This window comes from Protopterus annectens, chromosome 3.part1 (assembly GCF_019279795.1).
Source record: "Protopterus annectens isolate FY-2018-M chromosome 3.part1, PAN1.0, whole genome shotgun sequence".
Classification (NCBI taxonomy): Eukaryota; Metazoa; Chordata; order Ceratodontiformes; family Protopteridae; genus Protopterus; species Protopterus annectens.
In genome coordinates this window covers 1,291,819,373-1,291,841,986 of record NC_056732.1, presented here as the reverse complement: position 1 = coordinate 1,291,841,986, position 22,614 = coordinate 1,291,819,373, and the positions used below count along the sequence as shown (strand labels likewise).

The following is a 22,614-nucleotide window of genomic DNA, read 5'->3' as shown; positions in this document are numbered from 1 at the left end:
GACAATAATTGGTGATGATCTATGACTCACTACCAAAGCACGCATCATAGCACCTTTCATAAAGAAATCCACCCAAGCCAACTATTACATTGACAATACACCCCTAAGATTAGAATCAGGGATTTGGAAACACATGTAGACAGTGATTTGGCATTTGACCATTATGATTCTACTATAGTGATGAAATAATGCTCTGTTGCACAACTTATAAACAGAGGTACAATATGTAGATCCATATATGTCATAGTTCTTTTGTACTCTACTCTCATTAGACCAATCATTGAGGACAATGTCCCTGTCAGTATGTACCTGGCCAGATTTATGCAGCAGCTAGAGTATCCACAGAGACTCCTAATAAAAGGAGTACATGGTGTGGAAAACAAGTCCTATGCTAACTGCCTCAAAGCACTGTCCTTATATTCAGTCTCCTACTGGCTGAGGAGAGGCCTGCCCTACCAAGTATCACTGGATCCAAAAACGAAAAACACCAGGAAAACCAGCAGCACAATCTAGTAAACTACTGTAGGCTGATATAGAAAAAAACAATATGGAAAAATACAGGTGAACACGAATAGAAACTGCACAAAGATGAGGCTAAGCACTTTCTTTCCTTTAATGTGAACTTCTTCAAAATTCCAGTGCAGCATAAAACAATCCTTTATATACCCAAAACAAGTCATATGGCCAAAAACAATTAATTAAGCAATAAAGTTTTAAATTTCTCAAAAAAAATGCACACATATATAACATATTAATAACATTCACTATATAATCATACAAAATGTTACAAAAATATACATAAAAAATGTAAAAAAATTACATCTTCAAGATTGCACTTTACATTAATTGCCTCATTAAGACCTGGCATCTTATCAGCATGCAGAAAAATCTGCTAATTAAGCTCTTCAACCTCTAAAAAATTCTTAAAATCAGCACTATAAGGACTAGGAATTAAATGCTCTATTAAAAAATACAAACTTCTTGAAGTTGGTGCAAACTAAAGAATGTTTGGCCCAAGCAGGTATAATATCTTTGTTTTTGAAGGTTAATAAATGCACAGAAATTCTTGTGCACAATTTCCTAATAGTCTTTTCTATAGAAAAATATTGACAAGAATCACAAGTAGCTAAATAAACCACAAACGTCGAGTGGCAAATAAATCTTCCTTTTGCCCATAATCGTGTTCCATTGTTCCTCAGGACAACATTAGACCCTTCATTAATATATCTAAACTGTTTACAACCATTACAATGGAACATAACCCATTTGCTGATGTTGTCAGTTATAGGAATATGTTCAAATAACTTCTTAAGGTCATAATTCTTCTTGTAACTGAACCTAGGTGCCAAACCAAGTACATCACTAACATTCTTCTTCATGGATGTTGACTGTGAGAAACCACATTATTAACAAAAGTTGCCTTTCTAAAGATATTACTCTGAAAAGTGCCCAGAACTAAATCCATTGTGATTTAAATATCTAAAAAATTGACTACCATTCCTAGGCACCCTTTGGTAAAACTAAAAAAAATGTGTTCTGACATTGAGGTCACTAACAAATGCATCAAATTATTTTGTTAACACCCGGAATTAATGAAGAAGAATGTTATCAGGGGTCGGTTTATTAGAATGAGTCATCTCATTAGAACCTCTGAACCCTTATTTTATAACCTAATTGGTGAGGTCAATAGTTTGAGAAAGATGAGATATTCTCCTGTTTTTGAATGGGTACCACCAATAATCCCAATAATCAGATTTTGAGTGATGACAGTGATAAATTGATGTTGAGGGGGCTTCCTGTACCCATTTCTTAGATGCCCAAAATACAAAGACCACTTTAAACATGAAATGGAATCATTTCAAGTCACAGGGACCTTAGTGATGTGCTTGGCTTGCTTTGGCACCCAGGTGCAGTTACAAGAAGAATCATGACCTTAAGAAGTTATTTGAACAAATTCCTATAACTGACAACATTAGTAAATTGGATATGTTTCATTGTAATGGTTGCAAACAGTGTAGATGTATTAAGGAAGGATCTAATGCTGTCCTTAAGCACAATGGAACACAATTATGGACAAAAGGAAGAATTACTTGCCACTTGACATTTCTGGTTTATTTAGCTACTTGTGATTCTTGTCAATGTTTTTATGTAGGTAAGACTATAAGGAAATTGTGCACAAGAATTTCTGAGCATTTATTAGCCATTAAAAACAAAGATGTTACAAATGCTTTGGCCAAACAGTCTTTAGTTTGCACCAACTTCAAGAAATGTGTATTTTTGTAATAGATCGTTTAATTCCTAGTCCTTATAGTGGTGATTTTTAGAATTTTTTTGGAGATTAAAGGCTTTAATATGCAGATTTTTTTTTGCAAGCTGATAAGATGCCAGGTCTTAATGAGACAATTAATATTAAATACCTCTTGAAGATGTAATTTTTGTATATTTGTAACATTTTGTATGATTATATACTGAATGTTATAGGTTCATAGGTTGATAGGTAGGTAATAGGCTATTGGCCCAAGGGCCTAAGTAAGCCTAGCCAACAAGGTTCCCTGGCTTACGCTACCCAAGAAAGTTATTTTCCTGTGCCTCTGTCAAGCAAAGCCACAGAAGTGATCCCCGGGGTGTATTTCCTATTTCCCATCCATTCATCAAGATTTTTCTTGAAGAGTACTAATGAGGAACTTTGCTTAACATAAATAGGTAGCTTGTTCCAGAGTATGGGAAGTCTCTGAGACAGGAATCTATCCCTCCAGCATGTCCTGTTTATTGTGGTGACAAGGTTTAGGTTTCTAGAGTGTGTAACTTGGAGGGATTGGGATTTCTTTAGGTGTAGCATGTCCACCAGCTCTGGGTTTGACATAGCTTTATATGTTAGGCAGAGATCACCTCAGTGTACGCGATATGCTACGCAGTAAAGCTGGAGTTTTTTGAGACGGTCAGTGTAGGGCATCTCTTTGAGACCAGTAATCCTCTTTGTGAGGTACTTCTGTGGCCTTTCCAGCTGCTGCAGATGTCTTGTGAGGTACATTCCAAAAGGGGCGTTGTACTCTATAATGGGTCTAATGAGTGTCGAGTAGAGGGGAACAATGACCTCTTTTTTCCTAGATGAGGACCCTTTTGTGATGAGGTGTGCCACATAGAAGGATTTCCTGACTACTGTGGTGATGTGATTATCAAAAGAGAGACTACTATCCACCTGGGTCCCCGGGTCTCTTATCACACATTCGGCATTAAGTAGACTGCCACCTATGTGGTAGTTCATGGGTACAGAGTTTTTATCAAAGGGGATGACAATGCACATTTTGGCATTGAGCTTGAAGCCATGGCTCTGACACCAGGCATCTGTCTCAGTGAGGCCCTTCTGTAGGATGTCCACAGTTATCTGCGAACTTCGTTAGCCAAAGGCCTTCTGTGTTAGCCTGTACTTCAGAGAAGTAGATACCAAACAGGAGAGGTCCCAAGAATGAACCCTGTGGTACTCCACTTGTCACTGGTTTGAAGTCAGATTTGGAGTCTGTAACTTTTACAGTGTGGGTTCTGTCAGTGAGCCAACTGGCAACCCATCTTGTAACATAGGGATTTATACCTAGTTTAGTGAGTTTAGCTATAATTCCAGAATGGGGGATGGTGTAGAAAGCCTTAGCGAGGTCAAGATAGGCTGTGTGAACCACCTTACCCTCATCTACAGCTTTGGTGACTGCCTCAAAGAAGTCGATCAGGTTCAGGAGGCATAATCTGCCTTTCACAAACCTGAACTGGGTGGGGTCCAGAGTGTGGAGGTTACCAATGTCTTTGTTTATGAGTTCCATGATGATACAGTCCATGGCCTTATAGACCAGGCTCGTCAGGCTAATAGGGTGATAGTTCCTGGGATCAGCTGTGGTTTCCCCTTTGTGGAGTGGGATAATTGTTGCTGTGCGCCATTCAGTGGGTACAAAGCCTGATGTGAGACAATGAGTGAACATGGTGCTTAGGTGGGGCATCAGTTCATTCTGTAGTTCATGTAAAACGCAGCCTGGGATGATGTCTGGTCCAATGGATACTTTGTTTTTGGATTTAGAGAGTGCAGCTTTTACCTGTGTAGTTGTGATTACAGGAACTCTGCATTCTTCCTATATAGATATGGGCCCTTTAGTGGGTTAGAGGGGAGTAAAGTTAGCAATATTTTTCTGTATTATTCTGTATTATAGAGCTAAATTGTTGCTTAGATATCTGTTGTCTTACTGTTCTGCAAATATACAGAGATCAGTATATATTTTTTTTTTGGTTTTATAATTTGCACTCTGATTCCTCACATCTCTGTTGAAACTTTTCCCCACCCCCCTCCCTGTTCTTGGTTGTAGTTTAAATTTGGTGGCTTCTGCAGTGCCCGTCCCACTGTAGATTTGATCTAGGACACTCCCCTAGTCCCATCTCTTTACCGCATTCTACCTAATAAACCCTTTCTGCACTTGCTTTTAGTCCTTTTTAATTTAATAAAATTTTTTTCAAACTGTGTGTGGACTAATATTGCTACATACTCAAGTGTGCCAGCTTATACTGCATGTGAATTGTTTTTACTACTATTTTTGCTACTTTTCTGAAAAAAAAAAAAAATTATCTGCTTTTACTGTATTTGTGTTTCTTCCTACTTTATTTTGCTTTTGCGTCATCTTAAAAGTACTCAATTGTATTTATTACTGCTTGGTGTATCTCATTCTAAGCCTTTTAGTTTAAGTACTTGGGCTTCAGACCAGTTGTTTTACATTAAGAAGGTTTGTGGTCTGCACTGTGGTGGCAGAACAGGTAGCTTACATCCTTCTAAGTTGGGAACTGCTGATTGAGGGCTCAGTGTCTGTTATTCTAAAAGTGTATTAATTCTGGTTTAAGCACTTGGGCTTCAGGCCAGTTATTTTACATTAGAAGGGTTCGTGGTCTGCACTCTTGTGGGAGGAGTGGCTGGACTCTGCCCTTCTGAGCTGGGAATTTCTGGTTAAAGGCTTATAGTGCCTGCATATTTGAACTGCTTCTTACTGAAATTGGTACACCTTATTTGCTGTAGCATAGACTAGATCCAGGCCTGCTGAATCTAGCTTTGTTTGTATAACTTGAGCACTAATCCAGGCATTCTTTAAAGTATTCAATTGTATTTATTACTGCTTGGTAGTAACTTGATTAAAGTGTAGCTATCATTCTAAGTCTTTTGGATTAAGCACTTGGGCTTCAGACCAGTTGTTTTACATTAGGAAGTTTGTGGCCTGCACTGTGGTGGCAGGACAGGTGGCTTACATCCTTCTAAGTTGGGAACTGCTGATTGAAGGCTCAGTGTCTGTTATTCTAAAAGTATATTAGTTCTGGTTTAAGCACTTGGGCTTCAGGCCAGTTATTTTACATTAAGAAGGTTCGTGGTCTGCACTCTTGTGGGAGGAGAGGCTGGACTCTGCCCTTCTGAGCTGGGAATTTCTGGTTAAAGGCTTATAGTGCCTGCATAGTTGAACTGTTTCTTACTGAAATTGGTACACCTTGTTTGCTGTAGCATAGACTAGATCCAAGCCTGCTGAATCTAGCTTTGTTTGTATGCTTGTTGTTTGTTTGCTTGTTATTTCCCTGAAACGCTAATTCCACCTAAAATGTGGCTTTTTAGTGCTTCTGTGGATCCCTAGTGATATCTGCATTGCTTACTGTACTTATTTCCTTGTTTCACTTGAAAGAAAGTTACTGTTTGTTGTTTTTACATTTAAGTTACCTGTAACACATTGCATTTAAGTTACCTGGCACTTGCCCACTAAAGCAATTATATAAGTCAGCACTAAAAAATTAAAAGCACTACACCCTCACAAACTCCCCTTGAGTACCTTGTTCCCCATTAACCCTTTTTTTTCAATTATAAAGGAATTCCCAATACTATTCTAGCATGTCCAAAGGTCAGTTGTCAATCTCCTCTCCGGTCCAGCTGGTGAATCTGGGAATCTTGTGACAACTGCCTCATGCACACAGGCAACCCTCTCCTCCTCCCAACAAATTCCAACACATGTGAGAGATGCAACCATATAGCCATACTAGAGGCTAAGCTCTCTCAACTCAGTACTGGTGTAACCAGTCAGGAGGAGAAGGAAACCACACTCACTACAATTCCAGTCTCACATAGACCTACCACGACAGCAAACCAAACACATAAACACACAAAAACATACTCGGAGGCTCTAAATAAAATGCTGCCTAAGCAGCAGAGACCTCCAAAGCAGACACCCAAGCAACCGCTACCCCAAAACAAAACATGTACAACACATAGCTCACAAAGCCAGTGTGCCGAACAGTCACAGCCCTTAAGGCTAAACAACACACCTGATACACTTGTAATAGGTGACTCTATCGTCAGGCACACTGACGTCCCGCTCACCAGGCTAAACAAGGAGAAGGTCAAGGTGAGCTGCCTGTCAGGCGCTAGGATCCGCCACATAACACAAGCACTCAGGTCACTCCAAGGCAAGTACAAATATGACTCAGTCATTGTCCATGCTGGTGTGAATGACCTGAGACGTACCTCCCTGGACTACATGAAAAGAGACATAGAGGAGCTCTCTGAGCATGTAGCCCAGGCCGGTATGACCCTGACATTGAGTAGCATCTTACCCTCACCAAGAATGATGCCACAATATGAAGACAAGATGATCAATTTCAACAATTGGCTTAAGTATTGGTGTCATTCAAAGGGGATCCAATGCCTGTCAGCCTGGGATGACATGCTCGACAAGCCACGATGCTTCGCTAGGGATGGCTTGCACCTGTCACCCCTGGGCTTTCGGATATTGGCAAAGGCTCTTGCTACCCCCATAGTGCCTTTTTTAGGCAAGGCTCAAAAGACAAACCCACCTCCATAGGTATCACAAGGGATAAGAAACTAAGAGTAATGCTACTCAATGCCAAAAGTCTAAACCTCAAGATGCACGCACTCAAAACTCTCCTTAGCATGGAGAACATCGATATCTGTGCAGTAACAGAAACCTGGTTCAAGGCTCCCGAGAGCACCCCAGCACTACCAGGTTATACCTCATACCATGCTTTTCGGCCCCAAAACTTGGACCAAACCACAAAAGGAGGGGGGAGTATCAATATTCGTTTAAGATACCCACACCTCCAGGTTGGTGGCACAGCACGAAGCATCACAGACTATCCATGTGCAACTAACAGTGGGTAAAACTGCCTTCCAGTTTATAGCCTGCTACAGACCACCCTCCCAAACCCAGGAACCCCACTCGGCCTTCCTGAGAACACTGGAAAATATGAAGGTCTCTCCAAACACCATTATATTGGGCGACTTCAACTACCCAAACATAGACTGGGAGCATTACTCTAGCTCCAACACCCTAGCCCAAAGGTTCCTAGAATTTATAAACTGAAATGCTATGGAACAACTTGTTACCACTCCCACAAGAGGGGAAAACATACTGGACCTGATCATCACCAACATGGAGACTCTATGCTCCAGACCAGAAGTGTATCCCTCATTGGTAAGATCAGACCATAAACTAATCTCACTGGATATTCACATCCCAACTCCACCCCCTGCCCAGAAAACCACAGTGAAAAACTTCTCTAATGCAAATTTCACACTCCTCAAAACCGAGGTGGAATCCTTCAAAGCCCCGGGGCCTGTGGAAAATATGGCCCAGACCGCAGAATCCTTTATAAACGCATTCTATGAACACCTCCAGGAATGCATGGATCATGCAATCCCAAATAAAACCAAGTCCCAATCCTCCAAAGGCAGACGTCCTGTCTGGCGGACCCCAGCCATAAACAAACTATACAATAGAAGGAGGAAACTACTACATGATAGAGCAAAATCCCAAAAAGTGAAGGCATCTCTGATCAGCATTAGCAAAAATCTACGGGCACTCATAAAATCGTCTAAGGCCAGCTTCGAGAAAAAAATTGCGCAGGACACTAAGGATAATCACAAGGCTTTCTTTAGTTAGGTTAGGAACCTGGGTGGGAATTCCCAGATATGCTCAGAATTAGTCCAAAATGACAAAAAATACACCGAACCCACAGACATTGCCAACATCCTAGCTGACAGGTTCAGCGCAAACTCCCCCCCCCACCAAAAGGGCAAATATCTATCCCAGCAGAGGGCTGCCCCCCTGACATCTCAGATGCTCAGGTAAGAGCTGCCCTCCCCAAAGCAAAAATACAGCATCAATGGGACCAGACGGTGTCCCGGGCTGCATCCTACATGAACTCCAAGAAGAGCTAAACCCAAACATAAAACTACTGTTCAATCTCAGCCTTACTACAGGATATGTACCCAAAGAGTGGCGTACAGCAACAGTGGTCCCTCTCCACAAAGGTGGTGCCTCAACGGATCCTGGAAACTATCGCCCCATAAGTCTGACTAGCTTGGTCTGCAAAGCTATGGAAAGGATCATCATGGACCTCATAAATAAAGATATTGGGGACCTACAGACACTAGATTCTACCCAGTTTGGCTTTGTTAAGGGCAGATCCTGCCTCTTAAACCTGGTCGATTTCTTTGAAACAGTCACTAAGGCCATTGACGAGGGGAAGATGGTCCACACAGCCTACCTGGACCTCGCAAAAGCCTTCAATACAATACCCCACTCAGGCATTATAGATAAGCTCACCAGCTTAAATATAAACCCCTATGTCACTAGATGAGTTGCAAACTGGCTCAAGGACAGAACCCACATGGTTATAATTGCTGGTTCCATGTCAGACTCCAAACCAGTTACAAGTGGCGTCCCACAAGGCTCAGTCCTGGGACCTCTCTTGTTCGGTATATATTTCTCGGAGGTACAGGCCAACACGGAAGGACTGTGGCTGGCCAAGTTTGCAGATGACTGCAAACTGGGCACCATAATCGACACTCCAGCCGACACAAGCATCCTCCAAAAGGGCCTCATAGAAACAGACAACTGGTGCCAGAGCCATGGCCTCAAGCTAAATGCCAAAAAGTGTATAGTCATCCCCTTTGGCAAAAACAAAGTGCCCACAAATTACCACATAGGGGGTAATCCATTAAGTACAGAAGAAGTAATTAGGGACCTGGGGACCCAAGTTGATAGCAATCTCTCATTTGACAACCATGTGGCCAAAGTGGTTAGAAAAACATTTTATATAGCCCACCTAATCATGAAGGGATTCACATCTAGATCAGGGGAGGTCATCGTGCCTCTTTACTCATCCCTCATCAGGCCCATAATTGAGTACAATGCCCCTTTTGGGATGTACCTTACCAGACACCTGCAGCAACTGGAAAGACCCCAAAAGTACCTCACCAAGACGATCAAAGGGCTCAAACAGATGCCATATGCTGCCCGGTTAAATAAACTCCAGCTCTACTCAGTGGCATACCGCCTGCTCAGAGGCGATCTGTGCCTGACATATAAAGCCATGTCCAACCCGGAATTAATGGATATGCTGCATCTCAGAAAATCCAAATCCCATCGAGCTATGCGCTCGAGAGACTTGAACCTCAGCACTGAAATAAATAGGACATGCTGGAGGGACAGATTCATAACCCTTCACTCTGGAATAAAATCCCAGTCCAGGTTAGGCAGAGTCCCTCATTGACTCTCTTCAAGAGGAATCTTGATGAGTGGATGGGAGATCGTAGGTTTACCCCGGCTATCACTTCTGTGTCACTGTTAGACAGAGGCACAGTATACTAACCTCGAAAAAGGGCATAGCAAAATTATTTTAAAATGGGTGGCGAAAGCCAAACACACTCTGGCTAGGCTTATAAATGCCCTAGGGCAGATAGCCTAGTATGAACCTATGAACCTATGAAGTGAACCTATCTGCCAATATCAGTTGGTTCTGTAATTTTCATGCCGTTGTGCAGTAACTCAGAGCAGATCTGGGTGTTGCCATTGAGATTCTTGACATAGCTGTAGAATGCTTTGCGGTTGTCCCTAGAATCAGTGGTGATTTTGTTTTCATAGCTAGCTTTGGAGGATCTTAAAAAGGGATCTCAGCTTCTTACTGAGGCTAATGAGGGAACTCCTCCACTCATGGGATTTTACTCTCTTTTGCAACAGTTTCTTCCTTCTGTTGTAGAGTTTGTTTATGGCAGGGGACCACCAGATTGGCTTCCTTTTTTTGGAGGATAGCATCTTGGTTCTGTTTGGGATACCACAATCCATGCACTGATGTAAGTGCTTATAGATTGCATCTGTGTAAGATTCAGCAGTCGTAACTGTATTGTCCATCTGCATGGGTGTCATGAAGTTCACCACTTCTGTCTTAAGAAGCATGAAGTTGCCTTTGGAGAAATTTTTTACCATGATTTCCTTAATGGGGGGTGGGGGCGGGATGTGCATATCTAGGGTGATTAGCTTATGGTCGGATCTGACCAACAAGGAGTTGACTTCAGGTGTGGAAGACCGGTCACTCATGTTGGTAATGACTAGGTCTAGGATATTGTTGCCCCTGGTGGGAGTGTGGATAAGTTGATCCAGGGCATTGGAATTTATGAATTCCAGAAAGCGTTGAGCGAAGGAGTTGGTACATGAGTAGTTTTCCTAGTTAATGGCGGGGTAGTTGAAATCTCCCATTATTAGGGTGTTTGGTATTTTACATATACGTGCATTTATTTTTGAGAAATTTAAAAGTTTGTTGCTTAATTTTTTTTTTTTTTTTTGGTCATATGACTTGTTTTGGGTATATAAGGGATTGTTTTATTCTGCACTGTAGCTCTAAAGAAGTTTACATTAAAGGAGCAAAAGTGCTTAGCCTCATCTTTGTTCAGTTTTTATTCGTGTTCACATGTATTTTTCCATATTGCTTTATTCCATATCAGCCTACAGTAGTTTGCTAGTTTGTGCTGCTGATTTTCCTGGTGTTTTTCATTTTTGTTTTCCATTTTTTTGTGTGCTTTTAGCCGTTTCCAGTTTTGTTTTGTATCCTCTGATCCAGTCCTAATAGACTTATTGCATATCTGTAAAATAGATAGTGTCAGGGACTCCCAAAACAGGGACCTAAGACTTCCCTGCAACATAAACAAGACATACTGGAAGGACAAGTATGTGTTTCAGAGGGTCCTCCTTCTCTGAAACAGGCTTCACATCCATTTGAACCAGAGTTTATCCCTGCACTTATTCAAATGAAACTTGGATCTGTGGATGTAGAACAATAAATATACCCATTGTCTGACATCTATACTTCTATTAGAGAGAGGAAGCTTGTAAATGCCCAGCAATCCATGCCCAAGTATATATACCCACCAAAACACTGGGAAAGCAATACCTATCAAATTTTATTGCGAAGTGGCTAGGCTTAAAAAGGCCTTAGAGTTGATAATCTAGTATTTGACGATGATACAAAATTTCACCCTCACCACTGACTTTGCTCTTTTTAAAGTTATAGAAAAATTAATGATTTAAATGAACTGGTCATTCCCTGCTGCTTTTCAGTCAGGACAAAGGCCATAACAGCAAGTGTAATATATATGTCTGTATATATCTTCTTTTTCTTTCAGCTGCTCCCATTAGGGGTCACCAAAGGAGATCAACTGTTTCCATTTCTTCTTGTTCTCTGCATCTTGCTCTGTCACACCAACCGCCTGCATGTCCTCTCTCACCACATCCATAAACCTTATCTTAGGCCTCCCTCTTTTCCTGTTACCTGGCAGCTTCATCCTTAGCATCTTTTTCCCAATATACTCTGCATCCCTCCTCAGCACATCCAAACCAACGTAATCTTGCCTCTCTGGCTTTGTCTCCAAACCTTCCAACCTGGGATGACCCTCTAATAGACTTCTTTCCAATCCTGTCCACTGTCATCACACCCAGTGAAAATCTTAACATCTTCAGCTCTGCCACATCAAGCTCTGACTCCTGCCTTTTTTGTCAATGCCACTGTCTCCAACCCATATAACATAGCTTGTCTCACTACCCTCTTGCAGACCTTCCCTTTCACTCTTACTGGTACTCATGTGTCACAAATCACTCCTGACACTCTTCTCCATCCACTCCATCCTGCCTGCACTCTCTTCTTCACCTCTCTTCCACACTCACCATTACTCTGAACTGTTGATCCCAAGTATTTAAACTCATCTACCTTCGCCACCTCTACTCCCTGCATCCTCACCATTCCTCTATCCTCCCTCTCATTCAGACACATATATTCTGTCTTAGTCCTGCTGACCTTCATTCCTCTTCTCTCTAGAGCATATATCCACCTCTCCAGGGTCTCCTCCACCTGTTCCGTACTCTCACTACAGAGCACAATGTCATATGCAAACATTATAGTCCACGGGGACTCCTGTCTGATCTCGTCTGTCAACCTGTCCATCACTATTGCAAATAAGAAAGGGCTCAGAGCTGATCCTTGCTGTAATCCCATCTCCACCTTAAACACATCTGTCACTCCCACCACAGACCTCACCGCTGTCACACTACCCTCGTACATATCCTGTACCACTCTTACATACTTCTCTGACACTCCCGACTTTCTCATACAATACCACAACTCTTCTCTAGGCACCCTGTCATATGTTTTCTCTAAATCCACAAAGACACAATGCAACTCCTTCTGACCTTCTCTGTACTTCTCCATCAACACTCTCAGAGCAAACATTGCATCTGTAGTGCTCTTTCCTGGCACGAAACCATACTGCTGATCACTAATCATCACCTCCCTTCTTAACCTAGATTCCACTATGCTTTCCCATAATTTCATGCTGTGACTGATCAATTTAATCCTTCTGTAGTTACTGCAGCTCTGCACATCACCCTTATTCTTAAAAATCGGTAGCAAAACACTTTTTCTCCATTCCTCAGGCATCCTCTCACTTTCCAAGATTTCATTAAACAATCTGGTTAAAAACTCCACTGCCATTTCACCTAGGCACCTCCATGCTTCCACAGGTATGTCATCTGGACCAACAGCTTTTCCATTCTTCATCCTCTTCATAGCTATCCCTACTTCCTCCTTGCTAATCCACTGCACTTCATGATTCACTATCTGCACATCATCCAACCTTTTCTCCCTCTCATTCTCTTCATTCATTAACCCCTCAAAGTACTCTTTCCATCTCCTCAACACACTCTCCTCGCTTGTGAGTACGTTTCCCTCATTATCCTTTATCACCCTTACCTGCTGCACATCTTTACTAGCTCGGTCCCTCTGTCTAGCCAATCGGTACAGGTCCTTTTCTCCCTCCTTAGTGTCCAACCTTTCATACAACTCTTCATACGCCTTATCCTTAGCCTTCGTCACCTCTCTCTTTGCCATGCACCTCATCTCCTTATACTCTTGTGTACTTTCATCTCTTTGACAATCCCACTTCTTCTTTGTCAACCTCTTTCTCTGTATACTCTCCTGTACTTCTTCATTCCACCACCAGGTCTCCTTGTCCTCCTTCCTCTTTCCAGATGTCACACCAAGCACCTTTCTATCCAACTCTCTTACTAGCTCTGCTGTAGTTACCCAGCTATTCGGTAACTCTTCACTGCCATGCAGTGCCTGTCTTAACTCTTCCCTGAACATCACCTCACAATTACCCTTTTTTAATTTCCACCATTTGATCCTTGGTGCTGCCCTCACACTCATCCTCCTCTTCTTGATCACCAATGTCATCCTACAAACCACCATCCTATGCTGCCTAACTACACTTTTCCCTGCCACCACTTTACAGTCTCCAGTCTCCTTCAGACTGTCCCTTCTACATAAGATATAAACCACCTGTGTGCATCTTCCTCCACTCTTGTATGTCACCCTATGCTCCTCCCTCTTGTTAAAATATGTATTCATCACAGCCATGTCCATCCTTTTCCAAAATCCAATGCCATCTGACCTTTTGCATTCCTTTGTTTAAAACTATACCTACCCATTACTTCCTCATCCCCTCTGTTCCCTTCACCAACATGCCCATTGAAATCTGCTCCAATCACCAGTCTCTCACCTTTGGGTACAGTCTACAAGAAAATGTATGTAGACAAGGAGAACATGCAAAGCTCCACACAGTGACCACAGGTCAGCAGTGAACTCCCTCCCCCAGAACTATGAGTCAATCACCTTGCCAATGAGTTACTTTGCTACACAAAAATTATTATGATATGTCGCAAATTATGTTATTAGCATGTGCACATTACAGGTGTGCTGATACTTTTAACAGGGTTCTTTTAACTCTTTAACCAGACCCAGTTCATATAAGTATATCTTTTCTATAGTGAGCCTGGTCGCTTGATTTTTTTTTAACCATTTACTCCCTTATTCACCGTGTAAGTGGAGAAGGAAGAAATCAAACCTAGAGCTGCATGATTTGAAACCCATTACCAGCACATAGTACTATCATTCTGTGTTACACCAACAAAAAAAAGGTACTTCCTTACTATAGCGACCCGGCGATAGTGGCCTGTGTTATTTGGAAGTTTGAATGCTAATGGTCCAGCTGTGACTTTTACTGCTCGTATATCTTAATCTTGTTTGTGAAGTCTGAATAAAGGCAACATAATGGCTTGAACTCCCTCACCTCCTTCAATGGTATCAATTCTCACTCGCACACAAACTAGTAAATCATCCACTAAATGTCCCATCCCTCCAGAATCTAATCCAACCCTATCGCACCACCAGACCACTAAGATCCAGCAACAAAAATCACTTGCATATCACTAAAGCCAATAGCTCTGCTGGTGAAGCACTATTCTCTTGCACCATAGCTAAATTATGGAACTCCCTCCCGCCCACAATTACCTCCATACTATCATGCACCCACTTCAAAACTTTACTAAAAGCGCACCTAAAAACATGCTGGCTATGCCCTTGCAACTCCCACTCTAATATCACCCACCCCATCCAACCACTACCTTTCTTTCCACTCCACTAACTACCTTGATTATAGCAAGCTCAGATGCTCATAAGCCTAGTACTTATTATACAGCAGGAACTTCTTATTGTAACATTTGTTAATGTCTGTTATGTACTTCACAGATAAAGATTCTAGTTGTCTACTGATGTACTATGTTCTCCATCTGTAAATATGTTGTAATTAATTGCTATGTAAATTGTTAATCACTATGTAAGCCAATGTAACTAATGTCTGTTTATTTTAACTGTGGAGCTTTTCTCCCCGAGCCACCGCTGAAAATGGACCTAAGTCCAGTCGGACACTCCCGGTCAACAAATATAAATAAATAAATAACAAACGAACACAAATGGAAAAACGGAGAAAAACAATGAACTGGTAACCACAAAAATCTCCGTAAAATAGGATTTCCAATAAAGGCAGTCCCACAAACTTCGTAATAAAGTACCAGCTAATAGCTTTCCTTCAAAACTGTTCAGTCCTCAGAAATGACAATGGATAATGTATAATATTTTATTTCCACAAACAGACCAACAAGTTCAAGTACAAGAATGAAGTGCTTTCATTTCCAATACAGGAAACTTCATCAGAATAATGAATGTAATTCTGTCTGCGTATTTATACAAATCTAATTCAATTAGTTATTCAATTTGTCATTCACTTTGTTAAAATTGAATTAAAATGAATTAAAAACATGTGGTTCAACTTATTTTCACTTTGAAATACTACACTTGAAAAGTTGCACTTAAAAAATGACGCCCCTTCAGAAACTTTGAATAACTGTGGTTGAGCGAACAGCATTGTACCTTTTGGTCTTACAATAAGGCGTAATTGTACACAATTGCTGAAATTAAAATAACCCCTTACAATAAAAGTATATAAAATATGTGTATATAATATGTAATAATAAATCATGAAACTTATGTCTAACAATTTATTATAACTACATTGTGTGATGGCAACAATCTACAACAAACAATAATAAATAGTGAATAGCAATGTTAGTGTCAATGTATAAATAACAAAATATAAAAAAATATAAAAATATATATATAAATAAATATGTAATTAATAATTTAAATTTGTAATGTATAAATGTGTGTATATACTGTAATATATAAATGTATATATGTACTGTAATATATAAATCTATGGTTATATAAATAATGTATTTGTGTATGTATAATTAATTAAATGAAGTTGGTTGTGTATATGTAAAACGTAAATAATTAACTTGTCATATCCAACATAATGGACTATGAACTCATGTTCAAAACTTTTCTTTTGTTGTTATTTTTAACTTTGTTAGCCCTTAACCTTAGGGCTGGTAAAATTGACACACAGTCATTCATTCCTGGGGGTGTATTGGCTTCCAATCGTAATTGCCATATCAGTTCCCTATAGGTTAACTGATTTTCCCAATCTCCCCCCTCTGTTGTCCCTGGGTAACATTTCCAATACCCAAAATTTAAAGTTGGCTTCCTCACATGACAATGTATGTCTAAAAAGTGCATTTGTTATCTTCTTTCTATTTACGTCGTACATATGTTCGTATATTCTTTGTCTCAAAAGTCTTTCTGACTTTCCTACATAATTAGCCCAGCAATAAGTACAGTAAACTAAATATACTATCCCTCGGGTGTAACAAGTGTAATGTTGCTTACTTTTAAAACATAATTGAATAGTAGGTATGGTTAGTTCACCTGTATTGGCTATAAATGTACATTGTGAACATCTACCACACCGAAAAGTTCCTTTTTTCTTGGTACTTTCGTCATTATCATATCTACCTTTTTCAAAAATATTCTTGAGATTAGGACCCTTTCTGAAACTATAGCATAAATGTCTATTGAATATATTTAACTTATTGGGCATGCTCTGAAATATATCCCAAGTCTTGTTTATAACTCTTCTAATTGCGTGGGTATTGGAATTAAATGTCATGACAAGAAAAGGGGTGATTGGTTCCTTACTTTTACTGTAAGTTTGATTGTTTTCAGCTTCCAACATGTTGTCTATAATGTTACTTTCTATATTACTACTACCGGTATTCAATAAAGGCATATATCTACTACCCCAGCCTTTAATCACCTCTTGTTTAAGTGACATGATAACTGATTCTGGATAACCTCTTTCTAGAAATAATTTATGCACATAATCCATCTCTTTTATAAAATCCACATACTCTGATGTCATCCTTGCCACCCTAACCATTTGTCCTTTTATAATATTTTTCTTCTGCAATGGAGGGTGGTTACTGCAATAATGTAGATAAGAATTAGAGAAACAAGCTTTTCTAAAAATTCTAGACACATATTTTTTATTCTTATCATCTTTTTGGATAGTGACATCCAAATAATGTGTCTCCTCCATGTTAAATTCATGTGTAAATTTAAGGAACTGAGTGAAGTTATTTAAGTATTCCATAAAATTGAATATTACCTGTGGTGTAACTTTCCATACTATCAATATGTCATCCAAGAAATGATAGTATTTTTCTATATTGTCCATAAATGGAGAATTGAACACAAAATGTAACTCCCAGTATAGCATAACTATATTGGCAAATATGACGGCACAAGCTGCCGCCATAGCAACCCCATCCAACTGTTGAAAAATATCTCCTTGAAAGTAAATAAAGTTGTTTTTTTAGTACCAGTTCCATATTCTCTAGTATTAATCTGAACTCACTCTCATTTAAAAATCTGAACTCAGACAACATGAGTTCAAACCACTCGAGACCTATATGGTGTGGTATCACAGAAAAAAGATCCTTTACATCCACTGTTAAAAATGAATAGTGGGATTGGTATTGTAATGTATTAATTTTCTTCAATAAATCCCATGAATCAACTAGAATATGTGAGTGTAATTTATAAAAGGGTTTTAGTTTTGTGTCAACATAAATTGCTAAAGGTTGGGTTTTTGACCCATCTGAGGTCACTATGGGTCTTAATGGTGGGTTTTCTATGTCTTTATGTATCTTGGGGATACCAAACATCATAGACAAAAAAGGTTTTTCAACCTTAAAAAACCTATAAAGTTTGTCGTCTATTAAACCTTGTAATAAGTTGTCCTCTATTACCAAGTCTATCTTCTTGTATTTTATATTGAGCTCATTTTTAGAAATAATAGTGTATCGCCCCTGTACATTTAGAATATCCATCATTTTTGTTAAAAAAGTCTTCCTGTTCATTAGTACTACCCCTCCCCCTTTATCCGGTTTCATAATTCTAACATCTGCATATTGTTGTTTGATTTCATCCAGAGTCTTTTTTTCTTCTAAGTTCAAGTTAGAATTACCATGACTGTATCTTTTTTGGTAGTATACTTCTTTTACTTCCTTAATAGCTATTTTTTCAAAATTACTAATGTCACTGTGTAAGGGGGGGTTTGTAGGTACTTTTCCTTACTAAACCGTCACAATGTCTATACGTATTACTTTTGAATTCTTTTGTAGATGCCAAGACTTCTAGATTTAACTTTCTGCTAAATACCTTAATATCTAATGTAATTTCAGCTAAATCCATTTTTTTAGTTGGAACAAAAGTGAAACCCTTCTTAAGCAACGAAAAGTGTCTATCCCCAATTTTGATATCTGTGTAATTGTAAATAGAAAAACCTCCATCTTCTTGGTTGAAAACACTATTATGAGTGTTGAAACAAAAATTCCCATACTCTCCATTTTCTGAAACTGTATCTACACTAGTCTTGTAAGGTAATATTACTGTATCGATTTCTGTCAATAATGATGGTTCTCCTGGTACCTCGAGTTGTGTTTGTTGGTAACCTGTGCATATGTTGGATGGGAAGGTAAATTCTGTATCTGTTCTGATCTCCTGGGTCCCTCCTGTCCTAAAGGGACTTCATGTTCACTGAAGACCTCATTATAATTGTTATTGCATGTACCATCGTCTCTCTGTAAATCATTGTTGTGCTGTTGTTTCCACTGATAAAACCCAGTGTTCTGATGTTTAAACTGTGAATACATTCTCCTCTTAGAATCCCTAAACTGCTCTCTTTGGTGCCCCAAGGGGTAGGCTTGTTGGTCTTAATAAGCCCATTCATCCCTATCTAATTTAGCCATTTTTCTTTTGTGATTTTTAACCAAAATATAGTCAACATCATTAAAAACTCTAAAATAATTACACTTGTGTTCCCTAACAGTAAAAAGTAAATCTTCAGATTATTATTACATATTATATACACATATTTTACATACCTCTATTGTAAGGGGTTATTTTAATTTCAGCAATTGTGTACAATTACGCCTTATTATAGGGCCAAAAGGTACAATGCAGTTCGCTCAACCACAGTTATTCAAAGTTTCTGAAGTGGCGTCATTTTTTAAGTGCAACTTTTCAAGTGTAGTGTTTCAAAGTGAAAATAAGTTGAACCACATGTTTTTAATTCATTTTAATTCAATTTTAACAAAGTGAATGACAAATTGAATAACTAATTGAATTAGGCTTGTATAAATATGCAGGCAGAATTACATTCATTATTCTGATGAAGTTTCCTGTATTGGAAATGAAAGCGCTTAATTCTTGTACTTGAACTTGTTGGTCTGTTTGTGGAAATAAAATATTATACATTATCCATTGTCGTTTCTGAGGACTGAACAGTTTTGAAGGAAAGCTATTAGCTGGAACTTTATTACGGAGTTTGTGGGACTGCCTATATAAATAAATAAATAAATAATAATGGGAGTTAGAGAGACATTTTCATATTTTAATTGTAGTTAAAATTTAATGACACATTTTTTTAGCAGCATCCATAAACAACTGAGTAACTGTAGCCCTACCTAACCAGAGTAGCCCTGGGACAAGGCAGAAATGCTGCTCGTGGCCAGGTGTGTATGTCAGTGCTCATATCTGAATTAAATACTGAGTGACCAACCTGGACCACCGAATTATAACTTGTTTGGTAACCCAAGCAGAGATAAACATGTGTTCTTACATTGCAAAAAACTGAAGTTGGCTTATTTGCTTGCTGTTAGTATCACAATTACAAGCTAAAGTAATTTATGTTCCTCATTATAGGTTGGGAACATGGTGCTGCGGTAGCGTTGTCGCCTCACAGTTAGACGTTGCCTGTTCGATTCTCAGTTAGAGCGTTTACTGTGTGACGACATGCGTGAATGGGTGTTCCTTCGTTGAAGGTTGTGCTTTAGGCCCGGCAAGCCAGCACGTAAAACTCTACTGCCAATCATTAGCGGACCGGAGTTCCGCTGTGGCGACCCCGAAAGACACACATATTATAGGTTGGGAACATATTTGGTACTGCGTCTTGTATGACGTAAAATTGTGCCTTACCCTTCGTTGTTGCCTTTGCAGAAGCACAAATGTAAAGGTATGTCTATCGATGAACGCCCCCTCCCAAAAAAGGCAGGCATTAGTTTTTTTTCAAAGTTTGGTATTTTATCCTTTTATGCTAATAGACTGTCAACCAATAAGTAATGCTTCTTTAAATCAAGTTTCTATGGAAAGATGTTTTCATTATAAAATGTCTTGAAATTGATAGCTGACCTTGACAGATGCATGAAAACTGGGAAATAATAATTTACTTATTTATATTACTTACAGGCAAACAAAATGCTGAGGAGCCCAAAACTAAATACACAGTATTAAGTCCCTACATCTATTTATATAGGCATAAACTACTTTAGATTTAAAATAAATTATCTTACCTTAGGAACAGATTACTGTGGATGTGCTTTAGCACATGGCAATTATTATGCTACCGTCTGCATAGATGAAAGTCGCTAAGCGCTGATTGACTTTCGGCTTTATCGGTTAGGTATCGCCATAGCGGAACTCCGGTCCGCACATGAATGGCAGTGGATTTTTACGATGCCGAGTTGCCAGCCCGACGCCCAACCTTCAATGAAGACATGCCCATTCACGGTGGTATCTACCTGCATGTCATTAACGTTAGTCGACCGTGGGGAAGACACGCAGAGACTCCACACAGAAAGAGCTTCAACTGAGAATGACTGGAGAATTTCTTGCTGTGAGACGACAACGCTAACCGCCGCACTACCTAAGAGCTGATGTAGTACTTAAAATAATTACTGTATTCAAACAGGCTTAGTGCTACAAAAATTGTCTTACATACATTGTTTTACAGGTGCACTACCACCATATATTTCGCCACAATGGATTTTTGTACCGTTTTTTTTTATAATGTACATTTTTTTTAAATAAGTATCTGTTTCCTATACTGCTATTGAATATTTTATAATTCAGTTTTGGTTAATAATATAGCATCTCTGTAGACCATGGAACGCTCCAACGCGGTGATCATGCTCCGATTTTCGGAAAAATAATAGATTTGGTTCTGCCTGCTGTCCGTACTGATAAGATGCGGCTTCCCCTCGCAAACTGAGAAAGTAGCTTGAATATGAGGATGCGTGTTTTATTTTTTCTTTAGATAGTACAAGCTCTGAACCTCTAACGGATGTCGCTATTCAGTAACTTCATTCCTCCGTGATTTGTCTAAAAAAACATGGACTTTATGGGGAGCAGACCAAACAAATGAGGCAAAATTAAAATCTAGCCAATTCAAAGGTGTGGAAAATATAAGGAACGGAGTTCCTCGGCCTTTTAGACAGAACTCCCCAGCGTTTTCCTCCCTCTTCGTCTTACACCTAAAAAGAATTATGATCTTGGCATCCAGGAGTCGAGCACATAAACGAGTTATGATCGGTGACCCGATCGTTAATCGTCTACATTTGATATGCCATGTTTCAAGCCTGGAACGGCTTGCATATAATCAGACAAGTTATAATAACACTATCAAATATGTTTCATTTATACTTTAATTTATGACAGCTTCAAAATGTTAGTACATAAGAAACGCGTCTTACCACTTGTTGCAAATAAAACTGCAGTAAATATGATGACCAGGAGAGAGGACATCGTCATTTGCCTTTCTTGCTCACTAAAATAAAAAGTAAAATAAAATAACTCAAAATGTGCCAAAAGGTAAGTATTTACACGATCACATTTACTACTTTCGTCCTTCTAATCTTACAAATGTTAGGCGATGTTTCAGCACTATACCTGTTAAACAAGTTTTTCATGTCTTTCTTATGAGATAATATTGAAATACCTCAACACACTAAATCATTTCCTTTTAAGTCAAGTCAGACAGTGTAAATCATGTGATAGAACTGCATTAAAAACACTGTGCAGGAAAAGTGAAAGCCCAGGAATTATTCATAAAATAGGGGATAACTGAAGGGAAAAACATTGTAAGTGGAAGTGGATTAAAGTAGGATATTGTTTTGATATCAGTGAGGACTGATGACTGCATTATGTGCACTACTAAAATCATGGGAATAGCTAGGAATATGTCATGTATGCAATGATCTGCCCTTATATACAAGATTAAAAATTGTATTTTTGTCAAGTTTCATATTTATATATTGTTAAGTGACTTTTTTAGCCTGAATGTCTGTTTGAGATTCTGCTTAAAGTTGTCCTGCCAGGATTTTTTTCTTTCAGTAGTAAAATGCACCACCCACATATTCAGTCTTTGGAGTTTGAGGAGGTACATATATAGGCAATGTTAATACATTCTGAAACTTGGTGTACAGTTCAAAATGTACTGGCTACACTTTTATAGCTTTGACTAAAATACCTTTGGTGTGTAAAGGTATAATATGACATTTTGTACAAGGGAATGCATGTTTTAGTTAGCTGTATGAGAAAATCGACAGAGCTACACTGTGGGGAATTTTATTGATGTTATTTGTTGCCTATTGTCAGGACTGGCCTTTGATCAACTGGTGCCCTAGG

The 22,614-nt window shown here is 39.3% G+C and overlaps 1 protein-coding gene across 2 annotated transcripts in view; it reads right to left on the bottom strand.

The window, feature by feature from the left end:
* Nucleotides 1–21,933, bottom strand: part of LOC122798420 (prostate stem cell antigen-like) — a 222,868-nt gene extending 200,935 nt beyond the window's left edge. For both annotated transcript variants that reach the window (XM_044067339.1, XM_044067340.1), the window contains exons 1-2: nucleotides 21,877–21,933; nucleotides 21,681–21,754 (exon numbers count right to left, since the gene is read on the bottom strand). In XM_044067339.1, coding sequence (XP_043923274.1) covers nucleotides 21,681–21,754; nucleotides 21,877–21,896 — 94 coding nt within the window. In that variant the 5' untranslated portion in view covers nucleotides 21,897–21,933. The remainder of the gene's footprint in view (nucleotides 1–21,680; nucleotides 21,755–21,876) is intronic.
* Between the last annotated feature and the right edge of the window lie 681 nt (nucleotides 21,934–22,614).